The 22,068-nt window shown below is 33.3% G+C and overlaps 1 protein-coding gene across 1 annotated transcript in view; it reads left to right on the forward strand.

Moving 5' to 3' along the window:
• The window catches only part of LOC142334882 (protein flightless-1 homolog), a 152,177-nt gene that overhangs the window by 125,179 nt on the left and 4,930 nt on the right, over positions 1-22,068 (forward strand). Inside the window, exons 16-18 of the mRNA XM_075383207.1 lie at positions 5,538-5,741; positions 19,627-19,739; positions 19,956-20,160. Coding sequence (XP_075239322.1) covers positions 5,538-5,741; positions 19,627-19,739; positions 19,956-20,160 — 522 coding nt within the window. The remainder of the gene's footprint in view (positions 1-5,537; positions 5,742-19,626; positions 19,740-19,955; positions 20,161-22,068) is intronic.

The raw sequence follows: 22,068 nt of genomic DNA on the forward strand, positions 1-22,068 counted from the left end.
TTTCAACTTATTCTAAATATGTAGATGGGGCTGGGAAGATAATAAAATTTCTAGAATATAATAAATATATAATAGCTGGAGCTACACTACATAAGAATACAATCATGGGAGACACTATTGAAAAATATATGGCTCAGATAATGATTTATAATATACTAACTACCAACCCTATGGATGTAATGAATGAATTAGGTCTATAATTATTTGTTTTAAAAATTAGCAAAGCTCATTATATAATATAATAGCAACTTCAATTAACTTTCTATCATCATTAATGGTTAGTTCTAGAATATTATTAACCAGTAGGTCTTTGTCTCCATCTAATGATCTGCGAAGCAGTTTCACTGATGCTTGGTGGATCATTTTTATTAAATCTCTTTTGAATAGATATAGATTCTCATCATGAGGATAGCTTTTAATATTATTTACATAAAATCTTTTATCATCAAATGTGTATAGACTTATCTTACTTGTTTTTGTTGTTGTCATGTTATCACCAACTTTTCGTATTCTACATTCATCTACTGTTCTCTGTGTATTATTCATTAATGCATCATAATAATCTATGTGCCTAGCATTATTATGCTTCTTTATTCCTTTTTCTTTAGTGCTTTTAGGATAATTTTTGAAGCTATATGTTTTGGGGGACAATGCTATAAATTCCTCAATAATCCTACTTCCCAACTCGTGCTTAAACTTGCCGGGGACTTTATTATTAGTTTTTATAGGTATGTCTAGATTACTTAAGTCCATATGCTCATCACTAACTTTACCTTCACTATAACTTAATACGAAACTGTCCGTATCCATATATTGAAGTGTTAGATCTTTGAGGGATGGTTTTAGAATATTATAGAATACATCATACATTTGTAATTTACTTAATTCTAAGATAGTAACACCTACATATACTGAAGAATCATATTCTATTTTTTTCTTTATATATTCTATTTGGCTATAATCTCTATATCTAGTTATATTCTTAAATGTTGGTTTACTTACACTTTTCATTATCTTTTCTTCATCATGCAAGAACTTGCTTTGAAAGAAGTGTAGAGGATTCATGCGCATTCTTCCATATAATGAGTTATTCATTAGTTTCCTTACATCCTTTGCTTCAGTTTTAGCTGTTGCTCTTTTATTTGTATTGTTTTGTATATAGTCGCTACATATATAATCTTGTTTAAATTTAATTACTCTATGTATTTTTGTCACTTTTACTCCCATCTTAACATAGAACTTTAACATCCTATAATGAACCATATATTCTGTTTTGTTGTTTTGGTCTAAGATTAATTTCTCTGATCTGTGAAGCAGTTTCCCTGATCTTGCTTTACTTTTCTCTCTTTCTTGATATCCCAATTCATTATCATTTATCTTTCTTTTATTAGGCATTAGTGCTAACTGTTCTGTTCTCTCTTTACATTCATTAGTATAATCAATATCACAAACTATATAGTAACCATGATCACTATCATCTGGAGTATTCAATATTACATCTAGAGTAGTAGTAGTAATAAACTCAAAATCCTTATAAGGTAACTTTTGCATCATTTTATAACCATATAGGTTGTTTGCGTCTATGTACCATATATTTCTATTAATAACTTATCATTAGTATCTGCGAAGCAGGTTCCCTGATTAGTATTAGTACTAGTACTAGTATTAGTATTAGTATTAGTATTATCATTAATATTAGCATTAGTATTAGTATTACTAATTTTTATATATCTATCACCCATTATTCCGCATATACCACCTCGCTTTGCTCCAACAAAATCATCTAGCATTTGCTTATCTTGTAATGTATCTAATGTTACACCGCTTGACATTAACCAACAATCAAAACTATAACCCTTGAGACTAACGTAATTTAGTGGATTGAGCTTGAATTCTTTCATACTTAGTTTAACATTTTATTTCATGCAATAGTCTAATATTTCCACATCATTTTGTAAATACTCTATAGTTAGATCTTTACCAGTTTTTTTACTGTTTCCATTATTAAAGTTATCTACTTCTTCTTCTGTTGGTAATTTATTATTATGTAGAGAGGATTTAAAGTCTTCTATTTTTAGATTACCTATAACTTCTTGGTAGGTAGCTTTGCTACCACTGGCAGCTTCGCTGTCATAATCATCCAAACCAAAGTATTCATATGGATATAATGTTTTAGCTTTACATCCGTATATCTTTGCCATTTGATCTAGAGGCATAGCTAAGAAGTTATAACTGTCTAAGAATTTGAGACAACCAATGCTAAACATCTTAGATTTACCAGCAGCTAGTGGTATGTTATCTACTTTTCTTTTATCATTATTCTGTTCAAAGAGTTCACTGTATAGTAGGTTGAAGTCATAGCCAGAGCCATTATGGAATATTACTGGAATGAAGTTTTGTTGTTTGTATCTTAGGTTACATATTTTACATGCTGGTCCTCTATATTTACCAGTTTCATGACAATGATCTCTTACTTTATTAATACATGTTTTGCTGCAGATATGACAAGTGTTATTAGTTTCATGATATAATTTATCTTCTTCTGTGAATATAATCTTTTCTTTGTTCGAAATTATTCTCAGTTCCTATTTCTAACAGATCTCTAGCAAATCTTTTGATGCAGCCTAGACCGAAGTAGTGCTTGAAGTTACCTTGCCAGGTGTAACCCACAGCTATTGGAATATGTTCAGCTATTACATATTTTAAATCATTAGTTGAGACTTCAACAATGCAACATTCTATATCGGCAGTTATAAAATTTTTTATATTCTGACGTTTGTATTCATTTACAAAAGTAATATGTTTTTTCTTAGGTTAAACAATCTCTGGTTTGAATGAGGTGCTGCATTCGTGTTTATCATATTTAATTTGTGAGTTAAACCAATAGGTACACCTATCACAATAATAATATTTAATGTTGTTTTTATTTGGTCGTTCTAACAAGGTTTCTGTTTTTTATTAGAGCACAGTGTTCTATTTGACCATTACTCCAAACTAGTATTCTTACATCTTTTCTATCTTTTTTAAAATCATCCACTTGTTTAAACAATTCTATTTTACCATTACCACAAGGTGTGTATACCCAAATATTAATATTATACAATTTCTGTATTCTTATTATATAAGCAAAATCATCTTCATGTTGTTGTCTTGGTTCAATTAGTTTATCTACATATTTACTTTCTCGAGTTGCATGGTGTGGGGCGGGATGAAGCCAAGCAGTTATAGTTAGTTGTAAGCAATTGTATTTATAACTACGTATATTTAATATCGATTTAGAGTTTTTGAGATCTGGAGGTAAATCTATATAAATACCAATAGATGCTTTAGTTGGTTCAATGTTTAACTGAATACTTCTTATTCCAAGAAACTCAAAATCATAACCATAACCTTCATATATTTCCTTTTCAAAATCTAGCCATCGATTGAGGTCACCGTAATCATATATTGAATTATTATTAATATAATCAGTATTGAAAAATATTTTAGTAGTTTTAACTTCTTGTTTGGTTCTCTTCTTATAATCACGTTCAGCCGTGATCTTATATTTAAAACACTTAACTTTACGAAACTGGTAACAGTTTTTAATTTCTTCTAAAGAGTAATTAGTTGCTTCATCTATATCTTTAATGTAATTCCCACCTTTATCAGTAATATAAAATTCTCTCATGTTCTGACTTGAGTTTATATCGAAGTCTTCTGTGTTTTCTAGATACATGCGATTGTGACTATATGAATGAGTAGTTAGAGCTACTTTACTTCTAAATTCTTCATGACATTCTTTACATTCATACTTAATTCTGGTGTAGATATCCTCTTCAGTTTTAGTTTTAGGTTTGGTGGCTGGTTTAGTTTTAATAATATAATCATCTTCATCCAAATTATACACCCTCTCCGAGATTTCCTCTTCTTCAGACTCAAACATTTTCTCCAATAGTTCCTTATGTTTGAGATCGTATGATTGATGCCTGTATAAAGCCTTCTTTGATTCAAAGGATAGATTACAGACATCGCAGAAGTTTACGACACTAGTATTAGTTGATTGAGACATGTATTTTTTTAGGGAAATAATCAAAAAATAATTTTTCGAAAAATGAAAATGAAATGAAATAAATGTATAAATAATCCTTGGAAAGAATGTTGTAATAATTGTAAAGAATTAGAATATTCTTGTTATGTATGTAAAAATATGGTTAAGGTTAAAGATTATATAGAACATTTGGGATATCATTATTCTGATCCTGATCAATATCTAACATGTAGTATGTGTAATGTTTATAAACATATATCATTATATAGATTTAGAAATAGGAAACGTAGACTATGTATTTATCTTCATAGATATAGATATGGTCACACTAGAAATCAATTCAGAGAGCATGTTTATAAGTATAATATTCAAGAAGACATAGAAAAACACTAATCACTGTGTTTCCACCGATCTCAGTGTTTTTGACTGTATACCCATCACAGTGTGTCCCATATAGTCTCACAGCAGGGATTATCCTTTTTAAGAACTGTGAATTTGGTTTTTTTTATCTCACTCAGTTTCATAGTAATTCATTAGAGTCGGGGGACGTTCACTGGAGTCAGTGAGGAAGGAACCCTAAACCTTCCGTTTGCTAAAGCAACTTAACTAGACTCGATGATTTAACCACTACACCAAGTGAGACAGAAAGTTTTATTTTTAAATTGATTAAATATTGATTAGGGGATATATGAAAATTTTTATTATTTTAATATTTCTTTCAATTTTTTTCAAGTTTTTTCGCAAGTTGGTTTTACGTGCTTTTTACACGGTCTCATCTGCGAAGCAGTTTCACTGATTAGTTTTATACTAGTATCTGGGGACGTCCACCGGAGTCGGAGGGGATAGAACCCAAACTATCGGTGAAACCGCTTCACGGATCCGTCTGATAACAGTTAATTACCAGCTTAACTCTGTACTAGTGGTTTGCACTAAGTGAGACAAGAAATGATAGATTTAAAATATAAAAGAAGTGAATATAGAGCTAATATATAGTAGTGGATAAAACAAGGGATTCAACAAACAGTAAAATTTGGCCTGATTCGACATATACGCGATTAGCGTTAGGAGAAAGGGACAAATTTTGCTGGTGGTTGAATCCCTTGTTTTATCCACTACTTAAGTGGTTCTTTTTTTTTGTTTTGAACGTTATGAAAAATATCGTTAAAACTGTGATTTTAGCGTATTTTTGTTATTGATATCAAAGCTATATAAAAATGAATATTTGTTTCATATTCTCTCCTCTCTTACCGCTTCATCATACATATACACATAACTAGATATTGCCTGACATTACGTTCCAACCCCCAAAATTGAGGTCGGAACAAAAAACGTTCATGAGCTAAATGAGAGACTTGTGGGGTTTTATTGACTGTCTCGATTGCATATTCCATCTTCATTCAACTCTCCAGCTGTTCTTAATTGATCTATGGTGGCATTTTTATGCCACGTATGGACTCGCACAAGCAGTCTTGTAATCTTAAATGTTTAAAATCTTTGTTTTTGTTAGGTACATCTTCATGTTGGATATTGGACGTGCTCTTTTCCTGTGGGTTGGCAACAAGACTCCGAAGACAAAGCTGAGCAAAGCAAAGCTGCTGGGAGAGAAGATAATCAAGAATGAACGAAGGGGCCGTGGGCGAGTGCTTGTCGTGCGACAGGGGGCTGAACCCAGTCAGTTTTGGAGGGGACTAATTGTTGACAGACCTGAAACGTGAATACCAGTTTTCATAACCCTTTTCTAGCACCTGGTTTACTATTTGATGCAAGCTAACAGTTTTTTGTATTCAACAGTGTATTGAATGTTGAGAGGAGAGCATAGTACCGCAAACTAAAAGATGTATGCTATAACGACTTTACTCAATTATGCTCTAGGAGGACATTTTATGCATTCCCTATCTTAGTACATAGTGTCCCCTCCCCCCGTAGAGACCCCTGTCAGCTTTTTGTACTACTGGTGCTACTTCTGTCAAGTGTTCCCCCATTGTTTTCCTTAATGTTAATATGTTATTAATAGCCGCATCAGCAATTCCAGGCGACTATTATAGCGCTCCTAATTTTTTTCACAATTCAAAGAATTTGAATTGTATTGGGGCGCTGTCTTTTTACGACTCGAAGAGGAGTATTGGAGAAGTCCTTTTTTTAATCAATTTTACTGGAGTGAATTTTAAAGCGGGGAATGAAACACGTGAAAAAACTTGGAGTGGTTTTGTTGCTGAACAAAATGGAGAGTGGAGCGAAAAGATAGTGGTTTTTTTGTTCATATCGCTGTTTTCTAGAGAGCGAGAAATTGAGGTGTGAAAAAAAAAATTCTGTAAGCGAGCGAAATTTTTTGTTCACGTGCGGCATTTTGAAGCAGTTTTTTTTTAATTTTCTTTTGGTAAGAGGTTTGGTTATGATTGTCTTCAAATTTTAGGCTGGTATTGGTACTGGTTTGAAGTTTCTGGAAATTTATTTAATTTTTATGCTAATTCGGTGGTTTTTCATGTATTTTGATGATTTTTGGACTTGTTTTTTAGTGCCTCAAATGAGCACTGAAAAGACTCCTATTACTTGAGCATTTTTTAGTTTACAAGTAGATACAATTTTGTTCATATAAAGTTTTTTTTTGTTGAAAAATAGGACGAAAAATTTCGAAAACTGGAACTATTTTTCTTAATTTTTTGCAGTTTTTCGTTTTTTTCTGGACCTAGACAAATTTCTTAGACTATTATGGTTTTCCTATTGTTTTGCGAGCATTTGGATACCCTATTCGCTGGAAAGAATTTTTCTTTGATTTTAGTTGCTTTTGTAATATTAAAAAATTTGTAAACTTTTTCCAGTTTTTAGTCAAAGTTGTTTTTAAGAGCTTATTTTTTTCATGATTTGGCTTCAAGTATTTTAAAAAACTCTCGTGGGTGGTTTAAGTAGGTACTAAATGTGTTGACGAAGTAATTTTAGCAGAGATAGTTGATTCGGGACCTCAAGCTATGACAAAATTTGATTACTTTTTTAACATATTTTTAAATAGATTTGATGTTTTTTTTTACTTTTTTGTATTACGGTTTTGTTTCAAGATAATCCTAAATTAGTGGAGGCACGTTTTGTGTGATGAGTAGTTGGGGGGCATTTAAGTTGATTTTCACTTCGAGTCTTTTCCGGAATTCTTCAGGCTATGTTTTTTTTAAGATCTGTTCACACATTTTCAAGATTTTTGAAGTCAAATTGGACATGCCGAAACAGGAAATGGAGCGAAAAAGCGAGTGGTTTTGCGGCGTGAAATTTTTATCGCTCTAATTTTAAAGTAGAGTGAGAAAACGGTGTTTGAACAAAAATTGGCTTTCTCGCCAGTGGTTTTTATTCACATGCGGCAATTTCACTTCGGTTTTTACTGTTTTTTCATTTTTTGATTTTATGGTCAAATGGTTGTGTTGTCCTTCTTTTGTCCGCAGTTTTTCTACAAAGTTAGTTTCTGCTGCCGAAACTCCAATTGTGTAAAAAACTTTAGATTAACGTTGTTAGGAATTTTAACTTTGATAGCACTATTTTCTAAGAACGAACAAATAAAACCAAAAATAAACAATATCTATTTTCTAAAATGAACAAATAAAGTCAATTTTTCAATTCTTGTAGTGATTTATTTAATTTAGTTTACGTCTTGGTATTTGTTTTGTTTGCTATCAGTTACTGTTCTTTCAAAGAGGCTAATCTTGTTGTCATCAGTTGCTTTGTTTTTTGAATTGTTTTTCAGGACTGGTCCTGCTATCTTTTTTTTGAAATTCGCTCGAGTTTTTATCTCGTTCTTCGTTTTACACAAGTCACAATTTTCTTGCTTGAGTTCTGACTCACCTCACCCTTTCAACTGAATGGATTGAAAATTCCTCCACTAATTGAATCACGTAATGTAGTGAATACGGTCAAAGTCAGAAGAGCAAAATCGAATCAAATGGGATAATCATATAAAGCCCGGTCATTAAGTCATAGTGCATTAAATTATCAAAATTCATTAAAGCGATTGCTAGCTTGCATTAGTGTTGAGCTTAATAGCCGTAAGTCTAGAAGCTGAATCAAGTATAATTTTCGAATCTAACTGAATATGAGGAATTTGCACAACAAATAAGAACAATTTGAGACTTAGAAAATTTCTGACAGCTTCTTTCTTTTTTTGTGTGTTTCTTTCCAATCCCAATGTGCCTTCAATTTTAGTTCAAGCGGGAACAATTTGTCTATACGATTCAGGTATTCTCGGGTGTTTTCCAGGAAAATTAAGCTGAACTTGATTCAAACAAATTGATAGAGGCAAATGTTTAGAGCTCAGTCAAGGTAAATAACTCAATTTTTAATATCTTGGGAAAATGAAAAAAGATCAAAATATGTAGCGTTTATTTAGGCGCTCTCCTCTTTCTTCCACTTAAGCTTGTGAGCACATTATTTGATTTTCACTTTTGACGCGTGAATTACTTCACTCTCTTTTAACAGAATGTTTTTTCACGCATTGAGTTATGCAATGTAGTGAATACGGTCAATGTCAAAAGATCCACATCGAAAGAAACGAGATAAACGGATAAACCCCGGTCATTAAGTCATACTGCATTAGGTTATCAACTTTCATTATAGCAATTGCTAGCGGAGATGAGTTTCATAGAATCTCGCCGAAACTGCACACCGATTTGAAACAGTTTTTGAAACTTCTGTCAATTTCTGCTCTTCTTTTTTCTTCGGTTTCAATCCTGATGCGCGTCAAGCGTGACAGTGGTATCTATTTTCCGGCAATTTGCCGGCTAGCTATGTTTTGTTATTCTGTCACCTGGTCTCGAAATGACCAGCTCTCATATGTGTCCCATCTAATCAATTTAAATACTTGTTTTTTGACACTTGTTTTTAAAAATCAGTTTTCGGATTTTGCACATTTTTTGTTTTTTTTCTTCTGTCACTTAATCTAATTTCTAATAGGTCCCATTGGCTTTAATAGTTTGGAATACTTGAGTTTTTTTAGTTTCTAAGTTTAAAACCACAGGTTTTAACAATTTTGACAAGACCTGTTTTCATAAACCAGTCAAGATTTTTTTGGATTGACCGTTTTGTGTTCGCTGTCCCGTCGTTTGGTCTCATTATTGACAGGTCCCATTTTCTCGCCAATTAGGCTTAATTGGATCTATATAATAGAGTTTTAGATAATAGTTTACAGTTTAAGATAATAGTTTAATTGTCTGCGACACTATTTGTTTTCGACTGTTTTTGAACTTTTCATTGTGGATAAACTTGTTGCTACTTCTTTCAAGTGATCTCTTTTTTCTGCGTTTTTCCTTAATGGTAGTATTTTATTTCCGTTGATAGATAGTGTAATAGATTTGAAGAATTTAAGTTTTAGTAGCGTGTTAGTTGACTTTGATTGCACTTATTTTCAATGAAGATCTTAAAAATCGTTTTTTCCAAATGCTTGAGTTGGCAAAAGTTAGTTTCTGCTGACTAAACTGCTTGTGTAAAAGGCTTTAGATTGACGTTGTTAGGAATAATGACTTCAATAGCACTATTTTCCAATAATGAACAAATATAATCACTTTTTCTCGATTTATGTAGTATTTTATTTAATTTAGTTCAGGCCTTAGTATTTTTTTTTGTTTGTCATCAGTGGTTGTTCTTTTAAGAAGGCTAATTTGTTGTGTTTCATGAAGTGTTTTTCAAGACTGCTCCTAAGTTATTTTTATTTTGCTTGATCTATTTATCTCGTTCTTCGTATTACACGAGTCACAGTTTTCATGCTTTTGATCACACCGAAACAGGAAGTGGACTGCATTAGGTTGTCAACTTTCATTATAGCAATTGCTAGCGGACATAAGTTTCATAGTATCTCGCCGAAGCTGCACACCGAATTGAAACAGTTTTTGAAACTTCTGTCAATTTCTGCTCTTCTTTTTTCTTCGGTTTCAATCCCGATGCGGGTCAAGCGTGACAGTGGTAGCTATTTTCCGGCAATTTGCCGGCTAGCTATGTTTTGTTATTCTGTCCCCTGGTCTCAAAATGACCAGCTCTCATATGTGTCCCATCTAATCAGTTTAAATACTTGTTTTTTGACACTTGTTTTTAAAAATCAGTTTTCGGATTTTGCACATTTTTTGTTTTTTTTCTTCTGTCACTTAATCTAATTTCTAATAGGTCCCATTGGCTTTAATAGTTTGGAATACTTGAGTTTTTTTAGTTTCTAAGTTTAAAACCACAGGTTTTAACAATTTTGACAAGACCTGTTTTCATAAACCAGTCAAGATTTTTTTGGATTGACCGTTTTGTGTTCGCTGTCCCGTCGTTTGGTCTCATTATTGACAGGTCCCATTTTCTCGCCAATTAGGCTTAATTGGATCTATATAATAGAGTTTTAGATAATAGTTTACAGTTTAAGATAATAGTTTAATTGTCTGCGACACTATTTGTTTTCGACTGTTTTTGAACTTTTCATTGTGGATAAACTTGTTGCTACTTCTTTCAAGTGATCTCTTTTTTCTGCGTTTTTCCTTAATGGTAGTATTTTATTTCCGTTGATAGATAGTGTAATAGATTTGAAGAATTTAAGTTTTAGTAGCGTGTTAGTTGACTTTGATTGCACTTATTTTCAATGAAGATCTTAAAAATCGTTTTTTCCAAATGCTTGAGTTGGCAAAAGTTAGTTTCTGCTGACTAAACTGCTTGTGTAAAAGGCTTTAGATTGACGTTGTTAGGAATAATGACTTCAATAGCACTATTTTCCAATAATGAACAAATATAATCACTTTTTCTCGATTTATGTAGTATTTTATTTAATTTAGTTCAGGCCTTAGTATTTTTTTTTGTTTGTCATCAGTGGTTGTTCTTTTAAGAAGGCTAATTTGTTGTGTTTCATGAAGTGTTTTTCAAGACTGCTCCTAAGTTATTTTTATTTTGCTTGATCTATTTATCTCGTTCTTCGTATTACACGAGTCACAGTTTTCATGCTTTTGATCACACCGAAACAGGAAGTGGACTGCATTAGGTTGTCAACTTTCATTATAGCAATTGCTAGCGGACATAAGTTTCATAGTATCTCGCCGAAGCTGCACACCGAATTGAAACAGTTTTTGAAACTTCTGTCAATTTCTGCTCTTCTTTTTTCTTCGGTTTCAATCCCGATGCGGGTCAAGCGTGACAGTGGTAGCTATTTTCCGGCAATTTGCCGGCTAGCTATGTTTTGTTATTCTGTCCCCTGGTCTCAAAATGACCAGCTCTCATATGTGTCCCATCTAATCAGTTTAAATACTTGTTTTTTGACACTTGTTTTTAAAAATCAGTTTTCGGATTTTGCACATTTTTTGTTTTTTTTCTTCTGTCACTTAATCTAATTTCTAATAGGTCCCATTGGCTTTAATTGTTGGGAATACTTGAGTTTTTTTAGTTTCTAAGTTTAAAACCACAGGTTTTAACAATTTTGACAAGACCTGTTTTCATAAACCAGTCAAGATTTTTTTGGATTGACCGTTTTGTGTTCGCTGTCCCGTCGTTTGGTCTCATTATTGACAGGTCCCATTTTCTCGCGAATTAGGCTTAATTGGATATATATAATAGAGTTTTAGATAATAGTTTACAGTTTAAGATAATAGTTTAATTGTCTGCGACACTATTCGTTTTCGACTGTTTTTGAACTTTTCATTGTGGCAAAACTTGTTGCTACTTCTTTCAAGTGTTCTCTTTTTTCTGCGTTTTTTCTTAATGGTAGTATTTTATTTCCTTTGATAGGTAGTGTAATAGATTTGAAGAATTTAAGTTTTAGTAGCGTGTTAGTTGACTTTGATTGCACTTATTTTCAATGAAGTTCTTAAAAATCGTTTTTTCCAAATGCTTGAGTTGGCAAAAGTTAGTTTCTGCTGACTAAACTGCTTGTGTAAAAGGCTTTAGATTGACGTTGTTAGGAATAATGACTTCAATAGCACTATTTTCCAACAATGAACAAATAAAATCACTTTTTTTCGATTTATGTAGTATTTTATTTAATTTAGTTTAGGCCTTAGTATTTTTTTTGTTTGTCATCAGTGTTTGTTCTTTTAAGAAGGCTAATTTGTTGTGTTTCATGAAGTGTTTTTCAAGACTGCTCCTAAGTTATTTTTATTTTGCTTGATCTATTTATCTCGTTCTTCGTATTACACGAGTCACAGTTTTCATGCTTTTGATCACACCAAAACAGGAAGTGGACTGCATTAGGTTGTCAACTTTCATTATAGCAATTGCTATCGGACATAAGTTTCATAGTATCTCGCCGAAACTGCACACCGAATTGAAACAGTTTTTAAAATTTCTGTCAATTTCTGCTCTTCTTTTTTCTTCGGTTTCAATCCCGATGCGCGTCAAGCGTGACAGTGGTAGCTATTTTCCGGCAATTTGCCGGCTAGCTATGTTTTGTTATTCTGTCACCTGGTCTCAAAATGACCAGCTCTCATATGTGTCCCATCTAATCAATTTAAATACTTGTTTTTTGACACTTGTTTTTAAAAATCAGTTTTCGGATTTTGCACATTTTTTGTTTTTTTTCTTCTGTCACTTAATCTAATTTCTAATAGGTCCCATTGGCTTTAATAGTTTGGAATACTTGAGTTTTTTTAGTTTCTAAGTTTAAAACCACAGGTTTTAACAATTTTGACAAGACCTGTTTTCATAAACCAGTCAAGATTTTTTTTGGATTGACCGTTTTGTGTTCGTTGTCCCGTCGTTCGGTCTCATTATTGACAGGTCCCATTTTCTCGCTAATTAGGCTTAATTGGATCTATGTAATAGAGTTTTAGATAATAGTTTAGAGTTTTAGATAACAGTTTGTCTGCGACACTATTTGTTTTCAACTTTTTGAACTCTTCATTGTGGCAGAACTTGTTGCTACTTCTTTCAAGTGTTCTCTTTTTTCTGCGTTTTTCCTTAATGGTAATATTTTATTTCCGTTGATAGATAGTGCAATAGATTTGAAGAATTTAAGTTTTAGTTACTTGTTAGTTGACTTTGATTGCACTTATTTTCAATGAAGTTCTTAAAAATTGTTTTTGCCAAATGCTTGTGTTGGCAAAAATTAGTTTCTGCTGACTAAACTGATTGTGTAAAAGGCTTTAGATTGACCTTGTTAGGAATAATGACTTCAATAGCACTATTTTCCAATAATGAACAAATAAAATCACTTTTTTTTTATCTATGTCGTATTTTATTTAATTTAGTTCACGCATTGGTATTTGTTTTGTTTGTCATCAGTGGTTCTTTTAAGAAGGCTAGTTTGTTGTGTTTCTTGAAGTGTTTTTCAAGACTGCTTCTAAGTTATTTTTATTTTGCTTGATCTATTTATCTCGTTCTTCGTATTACACGAGTCACAGTTTTCATGCTTTTCATCACACCGAAACAGGAAGTGGACTGCATTAGGTTGTCAACTTTCATTATAGCAATTGCTAGCGGACATAAGTTTCATAGTATCTCGCCGAAACTGCACACCGAATTGAAACAGTTTTTAAAATTTCTGTCAATTTCTGCTCTTTTTTCTTCGGTTTCAATCCCGATGCGCGTCAAGCGTGACAGTGGTAGCTATTTTCCGGCAATTTGCCGGCTAGCTATGTTTTGTTATTCTGTCACCTGGTCTCAAAATGACCAGCTCTCATATGTGTCCCATCTAATCAATTTAAATACTTGTTTTTTGACACTTGTTTTTAAAAATCAGTTTTCGGATTTTGCACATTTTTTGTTTTTTTTCTGTCATTTAATCTAATTTCTAATAGGTCCCATTGGCTTTAATAGTTTGGAATACTTGAGTTTTTTTAGTTTCTAAGTTTAAAACCACAGGTTTTAACAATTTTGACAAGACCTGTTTTCATAAACCAGTCAAGATTTTTTTGGATTGACCGTTTTGTGTTCGTTGTCCCGTCGTCTGGTCTCATTATTGACAGGTCCCATTTTCTCGCCAATTAGGCTTAATTGGATCTATGTAATAGAGTTTTAGATAATAGTTTAGAGTTTTAGATAACAGTTTAATTGTCTGCGACACTATTTGTTTTCGACTGTTTTTGAACTTTTCATTGTGGCAGAACTTGTTGCTACTTCTTTCAAGTGTTCTCTTTTTTCTCCGTTTTTCCTTAATGGTAATATTTTATTTCCGTTGATAGATAGTGCATTAGATTTGAAAAATTTAAGTTTTAGTTACTTGTTAGTTGACTTTGATTGCACTTATTTTCAATGAAGTTCTTAAAAATCGTTTTTGCCAAATGCTTGTGTTGGCAAAAATTAGTTTCTGCTGACTAAACTGATTGTGTAAAAGGCTTTAGATTGACGTTGTTAGGAATAATGACTTCAATAGCACTATTTTCCAATAATGAACAAATAAAATCACTTTTTTTTATCTATGTCGTATTTTATTTAATTTAGTTCACGCATTGGTATTTGTTTTGTTTGTCATCAGTGGTTCTTTTAAGAAGGCTAGTTTGTTGTGTTTCTTGAAGTGTTTTTCAAGACTGCTTCTAAGTTATTTTTATTTTGCTTGATCTATTTATCTCGTTCTTCGTATTACACGAGTCACAGTTTTCATGCTTTTCATCACACCGAAACAGGAAGTGGACTGCATTAGGTTGTCAACTTTCATTATAGCAATTGCTAGCGGACATAAGTTTCATAGTATCTCGCCGAAACTGCACACCGAATTGAAACAGTTTTTAAAATTTCTGTCAATTTCTGCTCTTTTTTCTTCGGTTTCAATCCCGATGCGCGTCAAGCGTGACAGTGGTAGCTATTTTCCGGCAATTTGCCGGCTAGCTATGTTTTGTTATTCTGTCACCTGGTCTCAAAATGACCAGCTCTCATATGTGTCCCATCTAATCAATTTAAATACTTGTTTTTTGACACTTGTTTTTAAAAATCAGTTTTCGGATTTTGCACATTTTTTGTTTTTTTTTCTTCTGTCATTTAATAATTTCTAATAGGTCCCATTGGCTTTAATAGTTTGGAATACTTGAGTTTTTTTAGTTTCTAAGTTTAAAACCACAGGTTTTAACAATTTTGACAAGACCTGTTTTCATAAACCAGTCAAGATTTTTTTGGATTGACCGTTTTGTGTTCGTTGTCCCGTCGTCCGGTCTCATTATTGACAGGTCCCATTTTCTCGCCAATTAGGCTTAATTGGATCTATGTAATAGAGTTTTAGATAATAGTTTAGAGTTTTAGATAACAGTTTAATTGTCTGCGACACTATTTGTTTTCGACTGTTTTTGAACTTTTCATTGTGGCAGAACTTGTTGCTACTTCTTTCAAGTGTTCTCTTTTTTCTCCGTTTTTCCTTAATGGTAATATTTTATTTCCGTTGATAGATAGTGCATTAGATTTGAAAAATTTAAGTTTTAGTTACTTGTTAGTTGACTTTGATTGCACTTATTTTCAATGAAGTTCTTAAAAATCGTTCTTGCGAAATGCTTGTGTTGGCAAAAATTAGTTTCTGCTGACTAAACTGCTTGTGTAAAAGGCTTTAGATTGAAGTTGTTGGGAATAATGACTTCAATAGCACTATTTTCCAATAATGAACAAATAAAATCTTTTTTTTTATTTATGTTTTATTTATTTGTTTTATTTAATTTAGTTCACGCCTTGGTATTTGTTTTGTTTGTCATCAGTGGTTGTTCTTTTAAGAAGTCTAATTTGTTGTGTTTCATGAAGTGTTTTTCAAGACTGCTCCTGTTGTTTTTATTTTGCTTGATCTATTTATCTCGTTCTTCGTATTACACGAGTCACAGTTTTCATGCTTTTGATCACGCCGAAACAGGAAGTGGAGTGCAAAAGCGCGAGGTTTTGCTGCGTTAAATTCTTTCAATCTAATGAAGTAGAGAGAAGTCGGTCTATGAACCAAAATTCGTTTCTCCCTAGTGATTTTTTGTTTACATGCGGCCTTTTTGCTTCGATTTTTTTTGTTTCCCATTTTTCGGGTTGGATTTTTTTCTTAGTTGTATTAGTCAAGTGGTAGTTCATTCTATGTTTATTTTTTGTTCGGTCATTGGAAATTCGTTGGATTGTAGTTCTGGAGTTGTCCTGCTATCTTTTTTGTATGATGTGTTCAAAAATTTTTCTATGTTTTTAAGCTTCTTTCAAAACGGGATAAACAGGTAACCCTGAGCGGGCGCTAAGTTTCGTGAGAATTCATCAGCTGGTTTTAGTAGTTTTTCAAGTGCTTATAGTTTTGAACTTTCTCGGAAGGCCTAAATTTATGGTGAAAAGGTCACTTTTTGTAGTTTTTGCGCCCAAACTGGTTCATTTTCTCATGGTTCCAAAAATATACCCGAACTTTCAAGGTCACTTTTTTCAGGTTATTTTGAGGCATCTTCAGGTAAAAGTTCAGAAATTGTCGCCTGAATTTTTCTGGTAAATTACATGTAAGTTTAGTTCAAGTTGGAACAATTTGCCTGAAGGATTCAGGTAAATTCGGGGTGTTTTTTTTTCAGGTAATTTTAGCTGAACTTGATTTAGTGTTCGCTCAGTCCCCCCATTAAGTTGAATATGAGTTTTTTAGTTGCTAAGTGTATAACTGCAGGTTTTAGCTGACATTGGTGTTCAGCTTAATAGCCGTAAGTTAAAAGCTGAATCAAGTGTAATTTTGGAATCTAACCGAGTATGAGGAATTTGCATAACAAATAAGAACAATTTGAGACTTAGAAAATTTCTGGTTTTTTCTATCTCTTATTTTTCCGTGTTCCGTTTCAACCCCATCGTGCCTCAAGCTGATCAACAGGTGGCTAGTTTCCTGCAATTTGCCCGATATGCTTTTAGCAGCGGCACAACGACAGCTCTGGCTAATATCGGGCCTCTCTTGGTTTTTTTGAATCAAAGAATTCGAATTATATTGGGGCGCTGTCTTTTTCAAGATCTGTTCACTCATGATTTTTGATGTCAAATTGAAAAGATGATTTTGATCACGTCGAAACAGGAAGTGGAGTGGAAAAGCGGGTGGTACATGCGGTATTTTCGCTTTTTTTCTACTGTTTTCCAACTTTTGGTTTGGATTTTTTCTAAATAGTTTTCCCAATCAAGTGATAGTCCATTCTATGTCTTTTTTTTGTTTAGTCATTTGAAATTTTTTGAATTGTAGTTCTGGACTTGTCCTGCTATCTTTTTTGTAAGATGTGTTCAAAAATTTTTCTATGACTTTGAACTTTCAAAACGGGATAAACAGGTAACCCTGAGCGGGCGCTAAGTTTCGTGAGAATTCATCAGCTGGTTTTAGTAGTTTTTCAAGTGCTTATAGTTTTGAATTTTCTCGGCAGGCCTAAATTTATGGTGAAAAGGTCACTTTTTGTAGTTTTTGCGCCCAAACTGGTTCATTTTCTCATGGTTCCAAAAATATACCCGAATTTTCAAGGTCACTTTTTTCAGGTTATTTTGAGTCATCTTCAGGTAAAAGTTCAGGAATTGTCGCCTGAATTTTTCTGGTAAATTACAAAGTTTAGTTCAAGTTGGAACAATTTGCCTGAAGGATTCAGGTAAATTCGGGGTGTTTTTTTTTCAGGTAATTTTAGCTGAACTTGATTTAGTGTTCGCTCAGTCCCCCCACTAAGTTGAATATGAGTTTTTTAGTTGCTAAGTGTATAACTGCAGGTTTTAGCTGACATTGGTGTTCAGCTTGATAGCCGTAAGTTAAAAGCTGAATCAAGTGTAATTTTGGAATCTAACCGAGTATGAGGAATTTGCATAACAAATAAGAACAATTTGAGACGTAGAAAATTTCTGTTTTTTTCTATCTCTTATTTTTCCGTGTTCCGTTTCAACCCCATCGTGCCTCAAGGTGCTCAACAGGTGGCTAGTTTCCTGGAATTTGCCCGATATGCTTTTAGCAGCGGCACAACGACAGCTGTGGCTAATATCGGGCCTCTCTTGGTTTTTTGAATCAAAGAATTCGAATTATATTGGGGCGCTGTCTTTTTCAAGATCTGTTCACTCATGATTTTTGATGTCAAATTGAAAAGATGATTTTGATCACGTCGAAACAGGAAGTGGAGTGGAAAAGCGGGTGGTACATGCGGTGTTTTCGCTTTTTTTCTACTGTTTTCCAACTTTGGTTTTGATTTTTTCTAAATAGTTTTCCCAATCAAGTGATAGTCCATTCTATGTCTATTTTTTGTTTTGTCATTTGAAGTTCTTTGAATTGTAGTTCTGGACTTGTCCTGCTATCTTTTTTGTAAGATGTGTTCAAAAATTTTTCTATGACTTTGAACTTTCAAAACGGGATAAACAGGTAACCCTGAGCGGGCGCTAAGTTTCGTGAGAATTCATCAGCTGGTTTTAGTAGTTTTTCAAGTGCTTATAGTTTTGAATTTTCTCGGCAGGCCTAAATTTATGGTGAAAAGGTCACTTTTTGTAGTTTTTGCGCCCAAACTGGTTCATTTTCTCATGGTTCCAAAAATATACCCGAACTTTCAAGGTCACTTTTTTCAGGTTATTTTGAGTCATCTTCAGGTAAAAGTTCAGGAATTGTCGCCTGAATTTTTCTGGTAAATTACAAAGTTTAGTTCAAGTTGGAACAATTTGCCTGAAGGATTCAGGTAAATTCGGGGTGTTTTTTTTTCAGGTAATTTTTGCTGAACTTGATTTAGTGTTCGCTCAGTCCCCCCACTAAGTTAAATATGAGGTTTTTAGTTGCTAAGTGTATAACTGCAGGTTTTAGCTGACATTGGTGTTCAGCTTAATGGCCGTAAGTTAAAAGCTGAATCAAGTGTAATTTTGGAATCTAACCGAGTATGAGGAATTTGCATAACAAATAAGAATAATTTGAGACTTAGAAAATTTCTGGTTTTTTCTATCTCTTATTTTTCCGTGTTCCGTTTCAACCCCATCGTGCCTCAAGCTGCTCAACAGGTGGCTAGTTTCCTGCAATTTGCCCGATATGCTTTTAGCAGCGGCACAACGACAGCTCTGTCTAATATCGGGCCTCTCTTGGTTTTTTGAATCAAAGAATTCGAATTATATTGGGGCGCTGTCTTTTTCAAGATCTGTTCACTCATGATTTTCGAAGTCAAATTGAAAAGATGATTTTGATCACGTCGAAACAGGAAGTGGAGTGGAAAAGCGCGTGGTACATGCGGTATTTTCGCTTTTATTCTACTGTTTTCCAACTTTTGGTTTGGATTTTTTCTAAATAGTTTTCCCAATCAAGTGATAGTCCATTCTATGTCTATTTTTTGTTTAGTCATTTGAAATTCTTTGAATTGTAGTTCTGGACTTGTCCTGCTATCTTTTTTGTAAGATGTGTTCAAAAATTTTTCTATGACTTTGAACTTTCAAAACGGGATAAACAGGTAGCCCTCAGCGGGCGTTAAGTTTCGTGAGAAGTTCTAAACTGTTTTTAGTTGTTTTTCAAGTGCTTATAGTTTTGAACTTTCTTGGAAGGCCTAAATTTTTTGTGAAAAGGTCATTTTTTGTGGTTTTTTAGCCCAAACTGGTGCTTTTATCATGGTTCCGATTGCTTCCGAAAATATACCTGATCTTTCAAGGCGGCTTTTTCAGGTTAATTTGAGGCAACTTGGGGTGAAAGTTTTTCAATTGTCGCGTAAATTTTTCAGGTAAATTGCGGATAAATTTAGTTCGAGTGGGAATAATTTTGCTTCAGGTTTTTGCTTCAGGTTTACATTCAAACCCAGCGAATGGCTGGATCTCAACACCATAAAGAAGCCTAACTTGTACAATGTACACATCAAACAAGTTGATGGAGGCAAATATTTTGAGCTCAGTCAAGGTAAATAGTCAATTTTTAATATCCCGGGAAAATTAAAACGAAGATGAAATTATGTACTTTATCGAATTGATAACCGTTCAGTTTGAACGTATTGATTGCTGTATTGATGTAGTGATCTAACCAAATAAATATTGAGTGGCTGAGTTCAATTATCGGTAGTAAGAATAAGCGCTTTTTTCATATATAATCCTTGTTAACGTGATATTCTGTTAACAGTGGAGCAGACTTCGTGGTCCTTAAACGAGAGCCAGCTGGACCCCCGCAGTGTGTGTATCCTGGATGCACAGACGGCTGTGTTTGTGTGGGAGGGGCGCAAGAGTGCCCGGATACTTAAGAGGGCTAGTGTCCAGATGGCTGGAGTCCTGCTTAGGACCGTCATCAGACAGGACGATGAAGCTGGCGTCATTGTCGAGAAACAGGGGTAAGAGAGGATAAGGAGTTCTTCCCATAGTGCGCTTGTTTGTACAGCGGACGTACTTGTTTGCAAAAAGTATGGTTTTGAGTATGGTAAAAGTTTGAGTATGGTTTTCTACCGGTTTTCACTACTGGAAGAGGTGCAATGATGATTTATTTCGTACGAATGTAAACCGTGCGTGGTATAATTTAAATTCCACTTCTTAATTTTTTAGCAGTTATATTTCTGGTTAATAGCCGCCCTCATCTTCTCAGCCGGCTATTATTGCGCTCGTATTTTTTTTACGACTCGAAGAGGAGTATTGGAGAAGTCCTTTTTTTTTTAATCAATTTTATTGGAGTGAATTTTGAAGCGGGAAATGAAAAGCGTGAAAAAATTTCGAGTGATTTGGTTGCTGAACAAAAGTGAAGAGCGGAGCGAAACGAGAGTGGTTTTTTGTTCATACCGCTGTTTTTGAGAGAGCGAGAAATTGATGTGTGAAAAAATTTTCTCTGAGCGAGCGAAATTTTTTTGTTCACGTGCGGCTTTTAAAAGCAGTTTTTTTGAAACTTTTCTTGTTTTTGAGGTTTGATTATGATTTTGTATTGGATTTGGGCTCGTTCTGATAGGAACGAAAGGTTTCAAGTAGTTAATTTGAGTTTTATGCAAATTTGGAGGTTTTTGATCAGTTTTGCTGATTTTTCGACGAAATTTATTGTATTTCGGCCTTTTGTTTTGTTTTACTGCTTTAAGTGCAATTTGCATAGAAGCTCGTTACTCAAGGAATATCAGGGATACAAATTGATTACAATTTTGCTGGTATAAAACATTTTTTCTGAAGAAAAATGACAGAAAAATTGAAAATTTTTCAACCATTTTTTTGAAATTTTTTTGCCTTTTTTTTCGTTTTTTTTTCAATCGTAGACATTTTCTTAGCTTGTTATGACTTGTCCATTATTTCGCGATCACTTCATTGCTCTATTTGATCAAAATAATTTTATTTGGCTTTTTTCTTGTAAAATTTAAAAAACACCTTTTTCTCGTTTTTTTTGTTCAATTTGGTTTTAAATGTCCTTTCTATTCTTTTTCAACCTTTGATATCATTTGGGGAGTTTTATAGTGGAAGTCAGCTGTTTTAGTTCTTTTGGATGTTTTCTCATTTTGATTGATATTAGTTTCGAGTTGTTTTTGTTAAAGAAATTCGAGTAAATCAGAGCAAATTTTGGCCAATTTTTGTCTTTTTTCTTAAGTTTTTTTCCCTACTTCTTCCAATTTAATGTTTTTTGTTGGCAACTTTTTCTCAATGAGGAGCATTTTGTAGGTGTAGATACTATGAATTTGCACTTGTAGGCTTAGCAGGAGGGCAGTTTTCATTTGAACAAATTATACAAAATTCTAATTCGTTTAAGATTTAATAGTCTTTTTTAGTTTGTTGTTTAACATTTCTCTGCAAGTACTAGGTGGGCGATTGATCTAGCCAAATATATAACTAATTGATTTCTATTAGTTATGGATGGGAAACTGCATGTTATCTTTTTGTAGAGAATTTTATTTGGACTTTTAGAGAATAATTTTTTTTGATTTTCTCCTTTGTCAAGTTTCCAGTTCTCCAGTCTTTTCTTTGTGAATTGGTTACGCTATCTGTCGATTGGTGATTGGTAATATGCTGGTGATGCATCTTATTAGTGAGAATTTTTACTTCGTCAGATTCAGATTTTTACTTCGAGTCGTTTCCGGAATTCTTCCGGCTATGTTTTTTTTTTTACTTCGTCAAACTTTTTTTCGCTTTACCATTTTGCCGCTTTTTCGACATTTTGCGTGAAATCTTTTTGCCTTCTCTAGGCTAGTTTCTCTCTTCTCTCATTCTGCTAAAAGTGAATTTGAACATCAGTTGCTAAGCAAAGCAATTCAAAATGAACAGAGTCGGTATAAAAA

Source organism: Convolutriloba macropyga, chromosome 2 (assembly GCF_964194025.1).
Source record: "Convolutriloba macropyga chromosome 2, txConMacr16.3, whole genome shotgun sequence".
NCBI classification, from domain to species: Eukaryota; Metazoa; Xenacoelomorpha; order Acoela; family Convolutidae; genus Convolutriloba; species Convolutriloba macropyga.